The sequence below is a fragment of the Centruroides sculpturatus genome, unplaced genomic scaffold (assembly GCF_000671375.1).
Source record: "Centruroides sculpturatus isolate CEXI.00-Female unplaced genomic scaffold, Cexi_2.0 scaffold275, whole genome shotgun sequence".
Taxonomy (NCBI): domain Eukaryota; kingdom Metazoa; phylum Arthropoda; class Arachnida; order Scorpiones; family Buthidae; genus Centruroides; species Centruroides sculpturatus.
The window spans coordinates 223,315-244,168 of record NW_019384477.1 but is presented as its reverse complement, the minus strand read 5'-3'; the positions used below and the strand labels follow the sequence as shown (position 1 = coordinate 244,168).

The 20,854-nt window shown below is 30.2% G+C and overlaps 2 protein-coding genes across 5 annotated transcripts in view; one reads left to right on the top strand and one right to left on the bottom strand.

Annotated features, from left to right (window-relative positions):
* Positions 1–8,523, bottom strand: part of LOC111621356 (enoyl-CoA delta isomerase 2, mitochondrial-like) — a 52,259-nt gene extending 43,736 nt beyond the window's left edge. For 2 of the 3 annotated variants that reach the window (XM_023363460.1, XM_023363462.1), the window contains exons 1-2: positions 8,404–8,523; positions 3,697–3,856 (exon numbers count right to left, since the gene is read on the bottom strand). In XM_023363460.1, the coding sequence (XP_023219228.1) occupies positions 3,697–3,856; positions 8,404–8,471 (228 nt within the window). In that variant the 5' untranslated portion in view covers positions 8,472–8,523. Of the gene's footprint in view, positions 1–3,696; positions 3,857–8,316; positions 8,348–8,403 lie in introns of those variants that run through there. The other variant, XM_023363461.1, reaches the window with a different exon arrangement.
* Positions 8,522–20,854, top strand: part of LOC111621355 — a 56,362-nt gene continuing 44,029 nt past the window's right edge. For both annotated transcript variants that reach the window (XM_023363459.1, XM_023363458.1), the window contains exon 1: positions 8,522–8,646. The gene's annotated coding sequence lies outside the window, so the exon portion shown is untranslated. The remainder of the gene's footprint in view (positions 8,647–20,854) is intronic.

Sequence of the window (20,854 nt, the reverse complement as noted above, 5' to 3'; positions counted from 1 at the left end):
TAATGATGTTGTGAAAGGTGCTGTAAAAGATGCTAGGGAACAGGTTATTAAAAAAGTTTCAGAAATGTTGTAAACTGTTGTACCTTATTAGTAACAAAAAAAAAATTAATATTGGAAAAATAAAATAATTTTCTAATTTTAATTATAATGCTAACTGAACTGCCAAATTATTGGGCTATAATAAAATTAGTTTCTTGGAATTTCGTCGGATGATATTAATTTTGTTTAAGTTAATTGAAGACACAGGAAGTCATAGTAATCTACATATACCAGCGCATTTCTTCAGTAGATATAAAGGCCGAAAATCCCCAATGGAAAGGATGGAAATCATGAAGATGGCTGTAAGACCCATGAACTATAAGTTAAAATTTTTAATTTTAATTATATGTTTTCCTGTGTTTTTAAAGGAATGTTTGTAAACTTGACGGCCAAGTAGCCTAAAAAAGAAGGTCAGGTCGTCAAAAAGTTTTTGTTCTGAAACACGAAGTGAATAAATGGTGTCTACCAAAAAAGTTTTTTTATATTTTTATATATTTTTTTGGACAGTGTGTCTTCAATTAACTTAAACAAAATTAGTTTCAATAATTATGTATAAAGTAATTTGCAAGGAGATTAACCTGCATCTTATGATAATTTTAACAATTTTGAACAAATTAATTTTAATGTAAAATGTTTTAGAAGAAGAGAATCTGCTTGGAATGGGTTAATTATTCATTTGGCATTAACTAAATATTGGGTTTCTAAATTTATTATTCAATTTTAATTTTGTTTATTATTTATAATGTATTATTCAAATAATGAGATTTACTCTAAAATCGTAACTAATATAAAAGCCATTATCTGTGTGTGTATGAATTCCTTATAAATCCTGCAATTTTTGTCCAATCCATACAAAATTTTAGTTATATTCGTTTTATGTTCTGATGGAATGTATAGGATACTTATTTTGCAGAAATATTAGCTACAGAATAAACATTTTATTGATTTTGGATCTTTGATCACACTTATGTTGCAGTAACGTCAGTGACAACACGGCATTCATGCTTGACAAAGGAATTTCCCTTAGTTACATTTTAAAATGTTTTTTGGTAAATGGCATACAGTGGTGCCTTGTATAATGTACTTAATCCATTCCAGGTGCACGTCCGTTAAGTGAAAAGTCCGTTCTATGAAATGCATTTTCCCATAGAAATACATGTTAAAACATATAATTCATTCCGCAGCATAAAATAACCATACCATTAAAAAAAAAATGAAAATGGAGCAGTCACCAATTATGCCAGGTAGTCAGATGTTGTGAGGAAGAGGTGGAGGTACACTTTCTTCACACATTCATACAGATACAGACTTTTTACACATTGCAGCAGGTCTCTTTTTATTGTTTTTAATTGGAGTCAGATTCAGGAGAGGCTACCGGAGCTTGCAAGGCCAACTCCTCTTGTTCCATCCTTTGTTTTTTGCCTGCTGGCTTCTTGAAAAACATGTCCAAAGTGGTCTGTTTCTCTCTCTTCTTCAACACCTGTCAGAAATGACGGGCAAGGGTGTCATTGTAGAGATCATTGATCCTGTTGGCCTCAGCTCTGTTTGGATAATGAGTGTTGGTAAACTCCCGAACCTCTCCCCATTCGACAAGGAAGTTTTTGTCAACTTTCACTCCTGATGATTTCTTGCTTTGTTTCAATTGAAATCACCTTTCTGTTTTTTACAAGCCATAATTTGCACAATACTTGAATAAATGTAAATACCCTGCACTGAGGTGATGTATGTAATAAACAAGGGAGCAAGCCGAATTCCAACAGGAGCTCTGTACTTCAGCTATACTAATAATATATTCTAATAATACTAATCTATATATATAAAAATGAATGTATGTGTGTGGTGTGTCTGTCTGTCCTTCATGCATTACCACACTGTTTATCCGATTGCCGTGAAACTTTGGGAAGTTGTTTAATATATTCCGGCAAAGGTTTGTGGCATAGTACAATTGCCATGAAACTTTTGGAAAGTTTTTTAATACACTCCCATGAAGTACATTTATCCTACGATAGATGGCGCACGTTTACACGAGCATTCAAGCACTGTGTGTTAAATCGATTTCAAATTGTGAAGACCATTTCTCCCCCTTCAAAAAATATCTCTATATATGCATTTGTGAACTGTTATTTACGATATTTGTAATAATTTTTGTTTAATCAGTTTATTTCAACTATTTTTTGCTAATTATGTATTTGCTCGAACTTTGTTAAAACCTTAACTGTACCCCGAACAACAACCGAAGTTGTAGGAGGAAATTTGCCTATTTTACCGATCTAGGATCCCCCTTTCCCAAATTTTAATATCGACTCAAAATAATTTAAAAAAGACAAATTACAATAAAACGGTTTATTATCCAACTATCAGAAATTTCACAACATGCCAAGGAAGAGAGGAAGGAGCAATTAAATAATTAAAATTATAAAGGATTTAAATATATATATAAAAATGGGGAATATCGCACTTCTGACAATCGCTGCGAGTGTGTGGGCTAAATTTGGAGAATCCGTGCTTCTCGCATGGACAACTGTATGTGGCCGGCTCACGCATCGAAAAACCTTCCGATTTATTCGTGTACGCACCAGACGGAAAAACAAAAAATATCGTGTATCCACAAACACTCCAATAAATAAATAGAATTGAAACGACACTTTGAAATATTTTCCCAATTAAAATTAATAATAATAATAATAATATAATAATAAGTTTCAATAAAAATGATAAAATGTAAATTTAATTTTATCATAACGAGTTTGCTTGAATTTCGTTTCTTCTGAGATCGCAGCAATGCATGGCGGGTAAGCTAGTATATTATAAAAATAGCAGATTGTCATTGGCAATGGCAAAAGAGTGGAAACATCATTCGCACTTGTTCGCCTCACGTAACTGCCAAATGGAAAGTCTGTTGTTCGCAGTCAGTCTGTTGCTCGTGTCACGTAACAGTCAAACAGAAAGTCCGTTGTTCACAGCGTCCGTTATACGAAGCACCACTGTATTTTAAACAAACGTCATTAAATTTAAAATTTAAAATTTAAAAAAAAAAAAAAGTCTCATTGTATCATTTCTATAAAAATTTTAAAAAATCTTTCTACGATGTTCTATTATCCAATTGAAAGTAACGATCTAACAAGCCCATTATTTAGAAAGTGTTATCACTCAATTAACTAACATACACAGTTCAGCTTTGTTTTATCAATATGGCATTAAGAAATGGTTATATCAAGGGTTGCAGAAACAGCATCACAATGTCAATCATCAAAACAATATTAAGATGTTCTATTACTAAAGAAAGACCACAAAAGAATCTTTTAAAAGACAATAGAATGTTTTCTCAGAATGTGGTATATAAAGAAAGATTTTATTATTATTTTAATATAAAGGCCTAAATCTGTTTGTGTGTGTAAGTGAATTCTCTATAACTCCTACTTTTTTGTCCACTTCTGATGAAATTTTGTTTTGTTGCTCTGTTTCAACAAACAGATAACATTTCTACAAATTAAGTAATTTATTGAATTTGTTGAAACCTTTACTCTTCTCAATTCTTCAATCTCTACTTTCTCATAAGAAGTATTCTGTCATGGTTGATGGGGAATTTCTAGTAATTTTAATATAGCTCAAACTTAATTAAATTAAATTATAATTATAAATTTTAAATTAACATACCTGTTTGAAAAGTGCATACAGTTTAAGTTTTATATCATCACTTGGTTCTTTACTTAAAGTTTTCAGTTTCAATTTTGCTTCTTCAAATCTTTCTGTTGCAGAACTATAATATCGCATATTTTTATTCAGGAATGTAAGAACTGAAGGTAAGAAAGGTTTTCTGGAAAATAATCAAGTATGTAAATATAATTTAATAAAGAACTGCAATGAATAACAAAATTTATAATAATGACTAAAGTTTAAATATTTCAAAGCTATAATTTACAGTATTGAATTTTAATATTCTCTGATTGTTAAAGAACAGATTGAAATTAAAGTTATATGTTTTTGACAAAAATATCTTTTAAGAGTAGTAATCTCTGTAGCAATAACCATATTGCATGCAACCACATTGAAGTGATTATATTTACAATTATTCTATTTTTGAATGATCAACAATGCCAATAGAAATATAAACATCCATACTAAACCCAATACATTACAATAAATCAACAACAACTGCCATATTACATCAGTCTAAATAACAGCTATAATAATTATAAATTACTAATAAATTTGTCCCAAAAGGGAGGCATTAGGTACCATCTTATAATAAATTTATTAATTACTAGCTTACCTGTCGCGCATTGCTGCGATCTCAGAAGAAACGAAATTCAAGCAAACTCGTTATGATAAAATTAAGTTTACATTTTATCATTTTTATTGAAACTTATTATTATTCATTTTCATTGGGAAAACATCTCAAAGTGTCATTTCAATTTTATTTATTTATTGGAGTGCTTTGTGGATACACGATATTTTTTGTTTTTCCGTCTGGTGCGTACACAAATAAATCAGAAGGTTTTCTGACACGTGAGTTGGCCACATACAGTTGTCCATGTGAGAAGCACAGTTTCTTTAAATTTAGCCCACATACTCGCAGAGATTGTTAGAAGTGCGATATTCCCCATTTTTATATGTATATTTTTTAATCCTTTATAATTTTGATTATTTAATTGCTCCTTCCTCTCTTCCTTGGTGTGTTGTGAAATTTCTCATAGTTGGATAATAAACCGTTTTATTGTAATTTGTCTTTTTAAATTATTTTGAGTTGATATTAAAATTTGGAAAAGGGGGATCCCTAGATCGGTAAAATAGGCAAATATCCCTAAATAATAAATGCATATACACAGATATTTTTTGGAGGGGGGAAACAGTCTTCACAATTTGAAATCGATCAAACACACAGTGCTCGAATGCTCGTATAAACGCGCGCCATCTATCGTAGGATAAATGTACTATGCCAAAAACCTTCACGGGAGTGTATTAAAAAACTTCCCAAAGCTTCATGGCAATCGTACTATGCCAGAAACCTTCGCGGGAGTATATTAAACAACTTCCCAAAGTTTCATGGCAATTGGATAAACAGTGTGGTAATGCATGAAGGACAGACAGGCATACATTCATTTTTATATATATAGATAATTTAATTAAATAATTTTAGATTAAACTGGAAAAAAAGAATAGGCCAGGAGCAAGACTAAAACATGCAACTGCCACTTGCTGTGCAAATGCATTGTCAATTACGCTACCTAGACCTCCAGTCCAATCTTCTCTTCCAGTATATTTAACATTAATAAATAGAAATCAATAGTTAATGCACATTGTAATATCCATATCCTACATTGGTGAACTACCTGTTAATTAATGACATTTTACAACTGTAAAATATAATGTTCAAAATTTTAAAGTGCATAGTGATTTCCAATAGGATGATTAAAAGTCATTCAACACTGGTTCATAATTAAATTCATAATTTTATGTTTTGGTTATAATAAAGTAATTATAATTCAATGTTCTTGGTATAAAAAATTTTTGTTTTAAATACTTTTTCAATGTATGATTCATAAGTTTCATCATGATACAATTGTTTATTTATAGTTGACAAGATTAATTTTTAAAAAAATTTAGGTATATAAATATTTTTTTCAAAATTAAGAAAAAGTCAGAGGTTATCAAGTCCAATTTTTTTCCCACACTATTTGTTGGAAACCTGCCTAACTTTGATGTTTCCAAGGCAGTCCAGCCATAGAACACTAAGACAGGTAAACCACACCAACGAATAAAATGGGCATCAGAAATGAATGAGTTTATCATCCGTACTTACAACACCATTACAAAACTCAAAACAGACATCAGTTACATCATTTGTTTTCACATTATATAATCCTCATCTCAAAGTCACTGTACAATGGGTTGTTGATCAAAAAAGAACAATTATACATAACATTACACAAACAACATTAGAACATATCAACAACAAATTGCAGATTAATTATATCAACATGCATTACATAGATTACATGCAGTACTAAGAACACACCTAAATGCAAAACATACTATTAAAACTATTAATATATATGTTTTACCTGTACTCAGTTATTCTTTTGGATACACACAAATCTCAAGCAACTCCAGAGGAAAATAAGAACAACACTTACTAAGCATAAACAACATCATCCAAAATTATCCATAGAAAGAATAACTCTTTCTCATAAAGAAGGTAGTCGTAGCCTAATATAGTTAACCTGCACTAAAAACAAATCCTGACACAGCAGGAGTTTTTCCACAAAAAAAATCAAGATTACATAATGCTATAACTCTGGCAGACAGTAACAACAAACTTTTAAACTTACACTCTGAGCACCTAAACATAGCTCAACACCTAAATTACATAGATACCACTAAACAGTCATGGGTCCAAAATGCATTTCATGTCAGGCATGCCTATGACCTAGCTCAGGACTACAGTGAGAAAATTACATCAAGTTACTGGCTGAATAAAAGCTTCCTGGAGAGGCAGAGGGGTTTATGGCTACTATTCAAGATTAGGTCATAAACACTAAAAACTACAGAAAACACATCTTGAAAGATACATCGCTCACAAATGACTCTTGCAGAAAATGCAACATTCTGCCAGAAACAATACAACATTGGTGTAAACTCTGTTGTGGATTGTACCTTTACTGGAGAGGGATTGGAGAGAATTCCAATACAAATTCATTTAATCTCTTTGTAGACTGCATTTCGTAACAAAAATATACTACTCAAAAACCTTTTAAACTGCAGCCAAATTCATTTAAATAAAATATCTGAAAATAAAATCATCTTTCAGTAATTCTTAAACTCAGGTAAACATTAGATTTGAAAGACATAATTTGGTTTCGAAATGCAGTCTACAAAGAGATTAAATGAATTTGTATTGGAATTCTCTCCAATCCCTCTTTTGTTTCTTTTCTTATGACTAGTTTTCTTTCATTCCAGTATTTTTGTGAAATTAAATAAAAATAATTTTAGAGTGGAAAAAAATGGAGATCAAATGCTTTTTCCCCCTAATTTTCAGACTAAATTAATTTTAATAATAAAAATATAACAAAATTTGGTCCTAATAAATTTTTTAAAAAATGGGTTTGTGAGTCGCTTTCAAGTAATTTCCCAAGTCAATTTTGATTGCCGGTTACTCCTGGCACTAAGTGTTTAAATAACAAATGAAAGTTATTTAATAACATGTTTTTAAAAGATTTTTAAAGATATTTTTAAATAGTTTTATTATTATAACAGGCATTCATAAAATTATATTTTAAGTGAAATCTTATCATGGCACAGTAATAAACTGTTAAGATCACAGTTTGCATAGCACTAATTTAGATTATAAAACAATACAAGTAGGCTAATTTTTATCTTTTAATCTGTGATTAGATATTTATCACATTTTCTTTAAAAAACATTTTAACTATTTTCAAACCATTATTTAAAACTTCTTTTTAAAAATATTGAATTTTATGCCAAACTTATTTTCCATTGAATAATTATGTATACATTGTTTAAAATTATATACATACTGTGCATAAACAAACACATTTAAACATTTCTGTTTTATCAATACTTAATATCAATATTTTTTCCCCCAGGAAAAGTTTTAGGTAGTTGACCTACAATGTTAGTGTCAAATCAACCTGCTAAATACTTTCACCAACCAGTTAAAAATACTTTTCATTTTAATTTTATTAAATAATTGGACAACAAACTAGTATGCTATTAACTATTATAGTTATAGTAAGAACATTATTTTGTTATCTTTAACTGACATTTGTATTCAAGTTTCCCGTAGCAACTAGCTAATATTGTAGGTCAACTAACTAAAACTTTTCCTTGTGAAAAAATACTGATTTTAAGTATTGAAAAACAATTTTAAAGAATAGGAAATTAGCAAATATGTGTTTGTTTAAACATTGTGCAAATAATTATTATTTAATGGGAAATAAAGTTGGCCTGAAATTCAATAGTTTTTATAGTTAAGCTGTTTTATAAAGAAAATATGATAAATATTCTAAACACAGATTAAAAGATATAAACTTACTTGTATCATCTTACAATCCCTAAATAATGTAATTATTATAATTTTAATTTGTAAAATATAAATAAATAATTAAGCAATAATAAGCTAAAATTTATTTGGTAATTATTTGAAATTACGCAAATCAAACGTTAAAATCAGATAAAACACTGGGAAAAAAAATTAAGATAAATCAAAAACCATTTATATACACTTTCATTACTCTAATTTTTCAAATAACTCACTTTAAAACAATGTTACAATTCAGAAAAAAAAGATAATGAAAATCTAATTAATTTCTTAAAGACGCCATATCATATTCCAATAAATACCTCATCATTTGTTTACTCCAGATAACATTTCCCTTCCCTAACACGTGTCTTAAGACGTAAGCCACCATCTTTATTGAAAGGAATTAGTAAGCGCGCATGCGCATTAGAATGTATTACTTGAAAAAAGGTAGGCGAACGAGAGAGTAAATCCGGTAATTAACCACCGGCGAGACGGTTATTTTATTTCATTCATCATAAATAAAAACGAATTGTAAGGAGCTAAAATATCGATTATTACAATAGGTGAGTCAATATAGCATGTGTTTTACGAGTTTTGTCAGTATTTTGCTTAGTTTCTTTGTTGGCAGATAATCTGATCATCACTCATTACTCATACCGTTTCATCGGTTTTTAATTCAATTTTGACAAATAAATCATTAATATTGACACATAATTAATAATTTTTCCGATTAATTAATCGAAATGAACATATATATGGACATTTTAATACGTGTCCGATGTCTATCGAGTAACCAACCACTTTTGACCCAAACTAGTGTAACATACTTTATCATTAATGCTTAATTCCATAGACATTTTTCACGATATTCATTCCTTTTAATATTTTACGGCTTCAAATTTCATTCTGTTTTTATCGAATTTCAGTACATTTTCACCATGTAATTTGTGTTAATGATTAAATTCTGAAATTTCGTACAAAATACAGCATGATAAATGAGATGAAAAGTTATGTTCAATTCTTTTTATAAATACTAAAAGTAAAAACAGAACTTGGGTCTTGTTCTATTAAAATTCAATAATTTGATGTCGTCGGTGTGTTTTAATATAGCATCTTTCGACGACGATTGAGTTTTCTGATTGATTATGGCATATAAAAAATAACCACTTAACAAAACCAATAACCGGTATTAAATAATTGTAAAATGAACTGCAAACGTTTTCGGTTCCTTCCCTAGGACCTTTCTCAAGCAAAAATTCGTCTTTAGAATATTGTGATAATTATCGCAATATTCTAAAGACGAATCGCTATAATTATCGCAATATTCTAAAGATGAATCGTTGCTTGAGAAAGGTCCTAGGGAAGGAACCGAAAACGTTTGCAGTTCATTTTACAATTATTTAATACCGGTTATTGGTTTTGTTAAGTGGTTATTTTTTATATTTTTATATTAATCCGGTATTTGAAGATTCTTTATCTATAGTTGATTATGGCATGAAATGTCATTTCAAATCTTGGTTTTTAGTGTGTTCTTTAAATTTGGAACGTTTCTCGACTGAAATATCTTTATAAAGTTGCAAGACGACAACTCTGTCTTTTGTTTGGGTTTTTGCTTTCCAATGTTCTATATGTCTATGCGCAGAAAGCTAGAACTCCTTTAAATAAGTTTTGAAACATTTTTCACTCTTTTTTCCATCAAATTGTTTAATTAAATAAGAGAATTAATGCTTTCAGCTATTTTAAATGGCCTTTTTTGGGTTATACGACATTGGAACATCAGTTAAAACATATCTTTTTTAACTGATGTTCCAATGTTGTATAACCTGAAGAAGGCTGTTTAAAATAACTGAAAGCATTAGTTCTCTTATTTAATTAAAGAATTTTCTAGAAAAAAAGAGCGAAAGGTGTTTTAAAACTTGTTTTATATGTCCTGTGTTCGTTGAAAAAATTTGCCTCGCTCGAGGGTGTTGTATTTTGGATTATATAAATTCTGTGCAAAACACTTGTTTTCTAAAACATTTCTCTTTTCACTAACAGCTTTAAGTGACGTGCTTATTAGGGAAAATCTAACATGTAATCTGACACAGAATATTTTTATTAGAGCAAAAACTTAAAAAACACTCTGCCATTTTTAGACTACTCATGGGGTTACCAGAGTTTCAGCTTTTATGGTTAGCTATATGTTAACCATATAATGTGTTGTTGGTCAACTGATATGAATATGTGGCTGAAAATAGAGGAAAGGATGATGTACCAAAACAAATAGCAGATTACTAGAAATAAAGTATTTTTAATCTATTTATAGACTATTATCAGGATTTGATCCAATATCAAAACAAAAACATTCCAAATAATATTTGAAAAATTATTTCAAATATTATTTTGGAATGTTTTTTCCAAATTGAAATGTATCCTGATGATGGTCTATAAATAGTCATATTTATAGTACATCTTATTTTTGTGATTATTTACTAGTGTTTTCTTGTTCTACAAGGTATTTTACTACTGTCTATAATAGACTGAAAACATTTGGTTTTTAGTTATCTGTTGCATGTTTTGGTGTTGTATTTTAAATTTAAATGCATCAAGTGATTATTGAAACATAGATGATGTGGTATGCAACACTTTCATTGGATATTAGAGTTTGGGAAGTCTCAACATTCTCAAAGTCCCGGGACAGGAGACAACCCACGATCAAAATCCCGGGACATCCTGGGACTTCAAGACTTCTCGGAATAAAATTAGAATCGAGTTCAGTTTTGGCGAGATGTGTTAATAAAAAGGCAATTTTAGTAAAAATCAACATTTATTGAACATAAAATCAAATCCTAACATTTATAACATTAATTAAAGTCTAAAGAGTTTGTATGTTTAATTCTTATAATCATAGATTCGTTTTTTGGCAGTAAAATCTTAAAATTATAAAACCAACTTAGTAATCATACTAATCATCACCTAGTTTCTATTCATTGGTCATATAAATAATATAATGAACTAGCAATTAGACATCTTTTCTGATTTAATAAAATAGGCATTTAAAAACATNTTTCGAGTACGTTTTCTTCAATTTTTTTGATTGCCTGTTCCATTTGACTTTGAAACTACTCATCGGGTTCATTGTGTACTGTCGAGCTACTGGTACTGGGTTCGGTGTCCATTATTTCCAAAGCTGGCATTTGGATGCGAGGGATATTTTCAAAAAGTCTGTAATGCCGATCTTCTGCAAAAGCAATAAGTGCAGTTTTATTCAAATTTGAAGTAAAAAAAAATCCGTATTTTGCGACTGTGAGCTGTGGTGGCCAGTGTGCAAATATTTTAACAAACATTTAACAGAGTAAGGTTAAAAGTCACACAGCCTTGTAAATTACCCCCACCAGCATTGCTTATTTGTAAACAGGAGGGAGAACAAAAGAAGCATTGCTCGGTTAACCTTTTGAAAATAAAATTTCAAAAATACAATTTTGATAAGCGTATCTCGAGTCTTGACCCAAATGTCCCGGGACCCGAGACAATTAAATTTAGAAAAAGTCCCGGGACTTTGAGACACGACATCCCAGGATGCAAACTCTATTGGATATATATATAGAAGTGAATTGACTACTACAAAATGCAAATACCAGTTTTGTAGAAGTCTACACTGCTAATTATTGACCAGTAATAAATAGAATAGATTCTAGATTATTAGTATTGATTGATTGATCTCCAGCAGAACTCCAATTGAAATCTAGTAACCCTACATATCTTCAAGATTCAGTAAGAGAAATGATTTCTAAATTTGTTCTCAAGAAAACATTTTGTGCAGGTTTTAAGTACATCATCATTTATTATCTTTTCCTCTAACTCATTTTCTATATCCCCACAATTCAAATGCTTCAATTATTCTTTGTTTTTTCTTCTTGTATAGGTTTCTTTAGCATACAATGTTGACTACATGCATATTTTCATACTGTATTTTCTTAATTTTTAACTAAAATTTTCTGAAGTAAGGAATCCTTGATTTATAATAAAGCTATTTCAGTACTTGATTTCACATAGATGTCGTTTATCATCTGTAATGATTTGTCATAAGTATTGAGACTTATTAATTTGCATAGAGAGTAATGTTTGAAATCCAATGAAGTGAAATAACTTTTTCATCCCATTTTACACAGCACTCAACCATACTCCTTACCTGCATGTTTTGAACATGGATAGGGAGTCAGCAGAAAAATACCCGTCTCCTGAGTCTGTATTTTTTAAAAATAGAGTCTGACTCCCAACTTCCATAAAAAGATTCAACTGCTAAACTCCCAACTCAACTCTCCATCCCTGGTTTTGAGTGCTTTTACACAAAAATCTTAACTCCAGTCCTACCCAGTGCACTGATAACCCCTAACAATGAGCTCAACATGCTGACTTATCGGGTTTGCTGGGTGCCAGGTTAATGGAATTTCACTGTATATTTGCTTAGATGTATACCTACGCCAATATATTGGCATAAGTATATTTGTTTAGATGTACTGTACAGCTAAACAAATATAAATTGATATATTAATATAAATTAGACTGATATGTCCATTATCTTCAATGTTTGTTAACAAAATAAACTTAGTGAGTTAAAATCATTATGATATGCCTCTTGTTATTTCCAGATATTTTGGTTCTGGACTCTGAAAAATATAAATTTCTCAATGACTATGCATTAGATTTAGAACATACCTTGTTAAGCAACAAAAGACACTCTTTATCTGGAAATAACGAGAGGCATATCATTAGTGATTTTAACTCACTAAGTTTATTTTGTTAAAGAATTTTGGAATAAAAATTTTTGTTATTGAAGACTATATTACTTTAATTAAGTAGTAATAGATTGTTAAAACTGAAGAAAACGTTCAATTGGTTATTGTTTATAGTGCTCATATTACAGGAGGTGATGGAAATGTTTACTACCACTGTCCAGCAAACAAATGCCACTAAGCCTGTTTGGCTCTGCTGCATTACAACAAATTTACATTAAATGTTTGTTTCTACAGTAGTTCCTGTATAGTGCATGGCTTGTTATACTTTTCTTTTAAGGCATCCTACAGAAAAAAGTGAAGTGGACTTAGGTCAGGAGATGGTGGTCATAAATCCTTTGAAATAATTGAATCTTCAAAAAGCTTTAAATTTCAGTCATGTTTCCATATGAGATGTATAAGGAAGAAATTGTACTGTCTTTTGACATTAGACTTATATACTTGATGAATTAAATACACGCAAGTACTTTCAACATTTTAAAATGTTATCTTCAAGCGAAAAAAGACTATATGATTAAGGATGACATTTGAAAATGTCAAAAAATACTCACATGTATTTAATTTGTCAAGTAAATAAATCTAATGCCAGAAGGCAGTACAGTTTCTTTCTTAAACTATCAATATATTTGGCATCATATATGAGTATATAAATTTTTACAATATAAGTTGTAATAATTGTTTTGGAGTTTATAGTTATCAAGTTGATTTATGAATTTATTGAAGATTTGTAGATAGCAAATTGTATTCAATGTGTTGTGAAAAAAATTTGGACCAATTATGTGATATGTGGATATTGATGGTGTCAGGAATTTTTCTCCTTCTCAATGTGTAGGATATTTTTTGTTGTATGTTTCATAGTTGTACATTATATCTTGCTGAGATATTTGCATTTTCTGGAGTCTAACACTGAAAGAATCATCCTATCATCCTGTATTTTCATACTTTTTGAACTGAGCATACAGATAGCCTTTAATCATATTTAAAAAACTACCATACCACACATCTTTAATACTGATGTCATCTTAATATTGTTTCAGATTAAGTATTGTTTTCAGATAAGCAGAATAACTTTCCATAAAATGTGTTTAAAATTTATTTGAATTAAAGAACTTTACTCCTTATAGTAATGATAATACAATAACAAATCTTTTAATTTAATTATTAAAATATTAATTTAATTATAATTATTAAATTTATCAAGAAATGGCATCTAACACTTGGGACACTGTCATCTGGGTATGGTGAGTGGCCAATGGTCAACTGGGCTACTGCTAACTAGATAACAAGAGATAATATTAGATAAAATACAAAATTTTTTATTGTTTTCTATATTAAAATCACCATTTTTTCTATTTACCTCAGTAAATTTAAGAAATGAGTTAAACAAGTTAAAAGAACTCAATATCAGGTGTGGTAGCTGATGAATACATAGTTTGAGCATATGTCTCTTTAATCCGAATCACGGTAGACTTTCTCTCAGCTATAAGGTTAAGTACTCCTTTTTTGCCAATCACAAATGCATTTCGGGCCTATATGAGCCCCTTTTCAGTGTAAATGCTCAGAAGACAGAGCAATGCTTTTCTAATTACAGTGGTGCCTCGTATAATGGACGCTGCGAACAACGAATTTTCCGTTTGGCCGTTACGTGACTCGAGCAACGGACTGGCTGCAAACAGCGGACTTTCTGTTCGGCAGTTACATGAAGCGAACAATGGACTTTCTGCGAACAAGTGCGAATGATGTTTCCACTCTTTTGCCGTTGCCAATGACAATCTGCTATTTTTATAATATATTAGTATTATTAGAATATATTATTAGTATATCTGAAGTACAGAGCTCCCGTTGGGATTCGGCTTGCTCCCTTGTTTATTACGTACATCACCTCAGTGCAGGGTATTTACATTTATTCAAGTGTTGTGCAAATCATGGCTTCTAAAAAAACAGAAAGGTGATTTCAATTGAAACAAAGCAAGAAATCATCAGAAGGAGTGAAAGTTGACAAAAACTTCCTTGTCAAATGGGGAGAGGTTCAGGAGTTTACCAACACTCATTATCCAAACAGAGCTGAGGCCAACAGGATCAATGATCTCTACAATGACACCCTTGCCCGTCATTTCCGACAGGTGTTGAAGAAGAGAGAGAAACAGACCACCTTGGACATGTTTTTCAAGAAGCCAGCTGCCAAAAAACAAAGGATGGAACAAGAGGAGTTGACCCTGCAAGCTCCGGTAGCCTCTCCTGAATCTGACTCCGATTAAAAAACAATAAAAAGAGACCTGCTGCAATGTGTAAAAAGTCTGTATCTGTATGAATGTGTGAAGAAAGTGTACCTCCACCTCTTCCTCACAACATCTGACTACCTGGCATAATTGGTGACTGCTCCATTTTCATTTTTTTTTAATGGTATGGTTATTTTATGCTGCGGAATGAATTATATGTTTTAACATGTATTTCTATGGGAAAATGCATTTCATATAACGGACTTTTCACTTAACGGACGTGCACCTGGAATGGATTAAGTGTTATACAAGGCACCACTGTATATGACTCTAACAATGATATTTTATATAATCCAAAAAAATGTGAATGTGTATTGGATGACACTATTACACAGGTACAATTAAAAACCAGTAAGGTATTCAAAACCAGTAAGGTATTCAAAACCATATCATGTACTTTATGTGTATTCATGTTTTTTTGGATTTTATAAAATATCATTGTTAGAGTCATATAATCCGAAATGCGTTTGTGATTGGCAATAAAGGAGTACCTAACCTTATAGCTGAGAGAAAGTCTACCATGTTTTACTGATTTGGATTAAAGAGACATATACTCAAACTAAGTTAAAAGAACAAATTTATAATTAACAAACATACAGCATTCATACTTATTACATTTTTTATTTCTTTATTTTTACAAGTAAATAGAGAAGTCTTGAAGGACAGTTGAAATCTACTTCAAAATTAACAAATATACATAAGGCTATGTACAGTACAAACGGCAGTGTATTTAAAACCCACGCATGCTCCACTATATATATTCCAGCATGATCCAATGATCCATTTAGATACAAGATGCCATCGTTTAAGGCGCTTATTAAAAGAGCATTCTTATATTGCACCAACGTACAAGATTGACTTAGGGAGATTAGCAGAATTAAGAAAGTTGCAAAAAGTTTAGGATACAAAACATGTACAATTGATGGATTGGTCAAGGGTTACAGACAGGATGCAGGCAAATGGGATAATAGAGAAAATAGGTTTAATAAGTTCACATATAACAGGAGTGTAGAGGGAGTAATGGAGGAATTGTGTAAATATAAAAGCATGAGAACGGTATATAAACGAGTACCAAACATCTAGAGATTGCTAAGAAATGATAAAGATGAAGTAAGAATGAAGGAGAAGGCTGGGGTTTATAGAATTCCTTTTGAAAGTTAGGAGTTAGGAGTGATTAGGAGTGGCAATGGATTATGTTGGTGTCACCACAAGAAACTTGGCAGTACATATAAAAGAGCACATGTATGACGTTAGTAAAGGACACAACAACACCATTTTGGCAATCATGGCACAAATGGATGAAGCAAATGTAAAATGGGATGAGACAAGAATAATTAAGCCGGTCCATTCTCTGACGATTGCGTTGGGTATGGAGAAAATGGAGATATATAAGAGTAAAGTAAATAACAATTGCTTAAATGCCAAGGATGCTAATGCTCTTCCAACTGCCTAGAAATACGTGATAGAAAACGAAATGGGAATTAAAAATCCTTAAACTTGTGGCAGTTGTATTTTAACTGGTTTAATGTATATTTTCGTTATATTAGTTTATTTTTTACATTTGTTTAATTATATATTATGTTGGTATTTTGTTAACTGTTTAATATTTTACAGTTTAATGTAAAGATTTTAAAAATATTATTAGAAAATTTTAAATTTAAAGATTGTTTGAAAAGCTTTGTGTTTGATTGTAGAACAGTAATTTCTTGAGGATGGCCTATTAGAAATAGGCTGAAAGCATTTGAACATTAAATTAATAGTTAGCTCAGCAAGTGTTTGGTATTTGATTGTATTTGTAAGTAAACGGCTGAGGAAGTGAGGATAATTCTACATTGTTTTTATTTAAAGTCTAAAGACTATATACTACTCTTTAGACTATAAATAAAACAATATAGAATTAACTTTTCATTAATGATATTCCACTTTCATATTACATAAGTTTTCCAGAGCTTGGGTTTAATACTGTTTGCATTGGGAAAGCATTTTTTTTACTTTTCCAGTTCTGTTATATATAACAGAGGGAAAGTATGGTGATCAGTCAAAAATCCAGTTCTGTTATATATAACAGAGGGAAAGTATGGTGATCAGTCAAAAAATCACCTCCCAAGATTTTACATTTTTGAACTTGGGGACTTTGAAATGTTGAAAAATGCAAAAAAAGGGTATGTGTATGTATGGGGCATAATTTTGTTCACCTACTTTGAAGTGTTAATAACTGCTGTGATTTTTGTAAAATATTTCTGAAATTTTGCAGGCAGATTTGTGTATTATGGGGATTGATGCTGTTAAATTTTGGAGGTTAAAGGTTGAGGGATTGGGGAGATACATGAAGTTGTGTGCCATATCTTGAGTAGGGTCAGACTTGATGATTTTATTTATTACTGACATTTACAATTTTCTTATATAACTCCTCTCTACCCTCAAAATTAAGCTTTTAGCCATTTATAATAGTTAAAAATATAAAAAGGTTTTTTAATAAAATATCACAAAATATCGCGGCACACACGCAGTTTTAAATGTTGCCGGGAAAGTTAAGCAACTCGTTGCTTGGTTTATTTATTTATTCCTGTGGAGAAAGTACTCAGAGGAGAAAAGATTATCTAAAGGCAAAAGCAGAAAAGTAAGGGAATTAAAAAATGGATGGTAGGAGGCGGCAAAGGCAGAAAAGGACAGAAGGAAATAGAAGATTGGCATAGAAAATTTAATTCATGAACACGTGTTTACTATTGACTTGTATTTGAATGCCAGCAATATAATTGCCATTTATTTTTGCATTGTTCCTTTGGGTTCGTAATGGCGTTTTAAATGTTTTGAAGTAAATATTAGAGTAATAGAAAAAAAGTATTAATATATATATATATTTCTATAATGTAATTTANTAATGAAAAATATTTTTAAAAATTATATTTTGGGAGTTAATCTAGTATCAAAAACATTCGATTCAGCATGACACAGTCCGATTGGAACGCTTTCAGTTAACCGATGTTTCGGTTGATTGGCTTTCAGATAAACGACGCTCTACTGTAATTCCAAATGACATATTTGATCACAATGCTTAAACAGTATTTCACAGGTTTGGTCATGTTAAAATTTTTATTTTATTCTACTGAAAAGATCTAGGTAAAAAAAAATGTTACCCCAAAAATTTCCTCAAATTTTTTGTAAGTCAATAAAAACGCCCCAATTTGCAAAAACTGGGTGGCATTGCATGAAAACTGCCTTTGATTCTCAATGTCATTTCCTGCTTTCCTGTCTGAACTAGTCACATAGTATCATGACATCACTAGGTGTAAGGTGCAAGAGACTGCTATCACACAGGAGCTGAACATTCTTGAAGCCTGTTTTGTAATTCAATTTCATGCTGAATGTGGAAATAAGCAGACTTGGGTTTTTAGCATCAGTATTATATTTTTATCACCACTTTCATTAAAATATAGCCAAGTGGTAATTTTGGCACTATGCAATGTGACCCCCTACAGATGACACCACACAATTGTAAATTTTATTGAGGAAAAGTTAAACAATTTATTGCTGGATTTTTTTGTCAACCAATTATTATCAGTATGAAATCTACTTAGATGTTTTAAAAGCTTATGAGCAGCAGATGTGTGACAGTGATCTATTGGAAAAGATTGTGGTTATGGAATAGAAAAGTGATATAAGTAAACATAGACAGTGTTTTTGTTTACATGCATTTTTATGCATCAAATTTAATATTTCTACAACTTTGACTTGTAACATTTTTACTCATTTTTACTGTTGAGTCAGTTTTTGACTAACTGAAATTTGACATTGCAACTATCAGTATGCTGTGTCTGGTATTCAAGAGGGCGGGATCTAGAGTACAAATACTTTATGATGTAGTGGCCAACAATTTAATCAAAGTTGGGCTTTCCTTCATTTGGTAAAGGTTAAGATGTATGCAACTTGAACAAGTATAGGTTTATTTGATTGGCTCTGCAAAGTCGTAACCTCATTAACAGGTAGGCAGGTTTGAAGGGCACGAGTCTTATCAGGACTGCCGGATAGGCATATAAATGCCTAGATTTCTAAATTCTAGGTGAAAAGTGACATGCTTAGGAGTGCACAAATTTTTTTACACTCAGAACAATTGTGGACAAATTACTTTTCTGAAAAAAATGGCTAAAATAGCAAAAATTAACATATAAATATGAAAATTTAGCCAAAAGTTTTCTAAAATTTAGTGCAAAAAGGATGTGAAAGAAAACATTTTTGAGTATGGGACAATAAAAAAATTGTCTGCCCTGAGTCTTATTTATATGTGTGTACTAGTATTGTATTATTTCTTAACAGTTGTAATATCTGCAATATATTTCAACTTTAGTGTACACAATATACAATACAAGTACACAATAAATGCATTTTTGAAAACTGACTGAGGTGACTTGTTGATTATTTAAGTTGACTCATATATACAAAACTAATGAGTCACTATGACACAAAATTTTTAGACTAGCTTATAGAATTGTAGCTTGGAAGTAACCAGCCTTACAAAATTACTTTTAAATGTGGTAATTTTGCTTATTACATCAACTGTAATAAGCATATATATATATATATATGTAATAAGCTGTAATATGTAATTCATGTACATAATTCATGTACATAATAAATAATTTACCATATACATAAAATATACCATTAAACAAAAATTAAATATTTACAGAACAACAATGAAAAAATGCTGAAAAAATATTCAGATGTCACCACACAGTTGTAAATGTTAATTGAAATAAAAAAGCATCAATAATGAAAAGATTAAAATTATTGTGCAATGATAACTAATGGAGATGAAACTTTTAACTGTGTTGTAATATCAAAATCCTTTCTAATATTAGAAAGGATTTTGGTATTTTCTGCATAAATTCATATAAGAAACTGAATTATAGTACTAATCAAATAAATCACACTTGATTTTTTTTAAAGTTTATTATATTTTCACTGAATGATATTTTATTCTAAGCATTTTTCTTTTTAATTTTGATTCCTTAAGAATGATCATCACAATACATGTTTTCACTTTCAAAAGCAGATGTTACTAATAACAATTGTATTGCATTTAAAATGTATTTTTGATTTATATATTCTGCAGTTCTTGGTCATTTATTTTCTAGTAAAATTTTGATAAATTGGCTCTTCTCACAAGAAAGATTGTCAACTCCTGGTTTAGTTGTGTCCATTTTTTAAAACTTTTAAAATGTATTTGTGAATAATCATATATTTTTTAATTAATTTATCCTAATAAATTAACCAGATGTAGAACATGTTATTAAAAGTAGAATACAGCCATCTGTTCATAAATATGATAAATTTATTTAAATTGAACAGAAAAATTTGAAACAAATAGTTTGTAGACTGGAATTTCAGTCTGCAACACTTAATACTGGAAAATACATTACTAAATTTGTTATGAGCTCTGAAGTATACTGTTTACCATCTGAATTTGCATAAAAATATCTATTGTAATTCTTACTATTAAAGTAGCTGAAATATACTCCTATACCCACTTTCAGTTTAGCAGAAATAATAAAATGTATTTAGTATTTACTAAATTAACACATTTTTTGTGTAAAAAATATTTACAATTTGCTAATAATTAAATTTTTATTTTTAAGCCTTATTATTTGTGATGTTTAAACAATTAATACATAATGATAATTTATCTTAATTTACCATATTTACTCACATATAAGACG